Below are 1,480 nucleotides of genomic sequence, written 5' to 3' on the forward strand. Positions count from 1 at the left end.
TTTTGAAAACAAACTGCACACACATGCAGTTCAAAAACATATCCACATTACCTACCTACCTCAAAATACATACCTATGAGTACTTACATATACGTATTTATGAAATATTTATTTTAGTATTTATTTTTCGTTTTATATTAAACAATTTAAACAATTGAAAKAAGCAATGAATAATTTGACATAATATTTTTGTTTGTGCCGAAACGCAAAGTATATTACATGAATACATAAATATTTGTAGGAAAGGATGTCATCGGTGCCTGGTTATCTATGAAAAACATAAAAATGTTCTTCAATATAAAGAAAGTGAGTGCGAAGGTGATAGTATGTATATGCATCAAACGAATCCATCTGCCATGGCGATGCGTAGCGTTTTAAAACAAAGCGAACATAGGGGGGGAGCTCATCCCAATTTGAACAACAACAACGGGCATTCAAGACTATCCTCATCGGATCAGTATATAATGAGATCCTATGATGATATGAATGATTGTAAGCATTAATTTTTTTTTTTATTTCCTCTATTCAAACTCACTCTCTAGCTATCTATCTAACTGTCTGTCACGCTGTTTGTCTATTTTTTGCAAAATCAAAAACAAAACAAAAATACGAATTTTGTTTATGATTTTTTTGTTATATTTATGTTTTTTTGGAAATATATTTTTAAGTTCTTATTGTGTGATTTGAGTTATCTTTAATTTTTTTTGTTGATTTGTGTGCATTTCTATGTTTCTCATCCAGTTAAATTTTGTTTTGTGTTTAATTTTTGATTTCACCACTTTCATATTTCGTTTTATTGCACCCGTTTTAGCAAAGATTCATGCTAGGTTTTTACAGCAAATCGTTTAAGTTTATTGTTAGGGTATTTCATTAACGCATTTACTATTTAATATTTTATACATACATACATATTTATGTGCATCACAATTTTTTCAATGATTAAAAATTTCCCTTCATTTTAAGTGCTAATTAAATCTATGTTTTCTGTTGTTTGTTTTTCAATTCTCAGTAGCTTATATTTTTTAAGTATTTTTCAATTTATATCACAAGTTAGTACATATATCATTTTTGCTTTTAACTCATATATATGTATATTTCAAGGATATTTTTTTATCCATTTAGTTTTCTACTTTTAGTTTGTTTGATAAATGACTAATAAATGCAGGAAAAACCAGACACAAACACCAAATTGTATACTTGTAAATAGTTACTCCAAAACATTACACATACATTGAAAAATGCATATATATATATATAAATAAATCGATATTTTAGTCCACTCAATATTCGAATATTCCGAAAGTTTTACGTTTTTTTAAATTTTGGCCATGGCTACGTCTCAGGTAGTCCATCCGATGAGTCCAATTTTCGATGACTTTACATAACCCCACAGGAAAAAGGCCAACGGTGTGATATCACACAACCTTTGGCCAATCGCGGCCTAAAACGTGAAATTATCTGCTCACTGAAGTGTTCTCTC

General features: G+C 28.9%; 1 protein-coding gene across 5 annotated transcripts in view; it reads left to right on the top strand.

Moving 5' to 3' along the window:
- Nucleotides 1-1,480, top strand: part of LOC108969832 — a 36,344-nt gene that overhangs the window by 17,585 nt on the left and 17,279 nt on the right. For 4 of the 5 annotated variants that reach the window (XR_001993430.1, XM_018934800.1, XM_018934798.1 and 1 more), the window contains exon 4: nt 242-492. Coding sequence is in view for 4 of the 5 variants with exons in the window: in XM_018934800.1 (XP_018790345.1) it covers nt 242-492 (251 nt within the window). In the remaining variant the exon portion in view is untranslated. The remainder of the gene's footprint in view (nt 1-241; nt 493-1,480) is intronic. The other variant, XM_018934801.1, reaches the window with a different exon arrangement.

The sequence above is a fragment of the Bactrocera latifrons genome, unplaced genomic scaffold (assembly GCF_001853355.1).
Source record: "Bactrocera latifrons isolate USDA-ARS-PBARC rearing strain unplaced genomic scaffold, ASM185335v1 scaffold_267, whole genome shotgun sequence".
Taxonomy (NCBI): Eukaryota; Metazoa; Arthropoda; class Insecta; order Diptera; family Tephritidae; genus Bactrocera; species Bactrocera latifrons.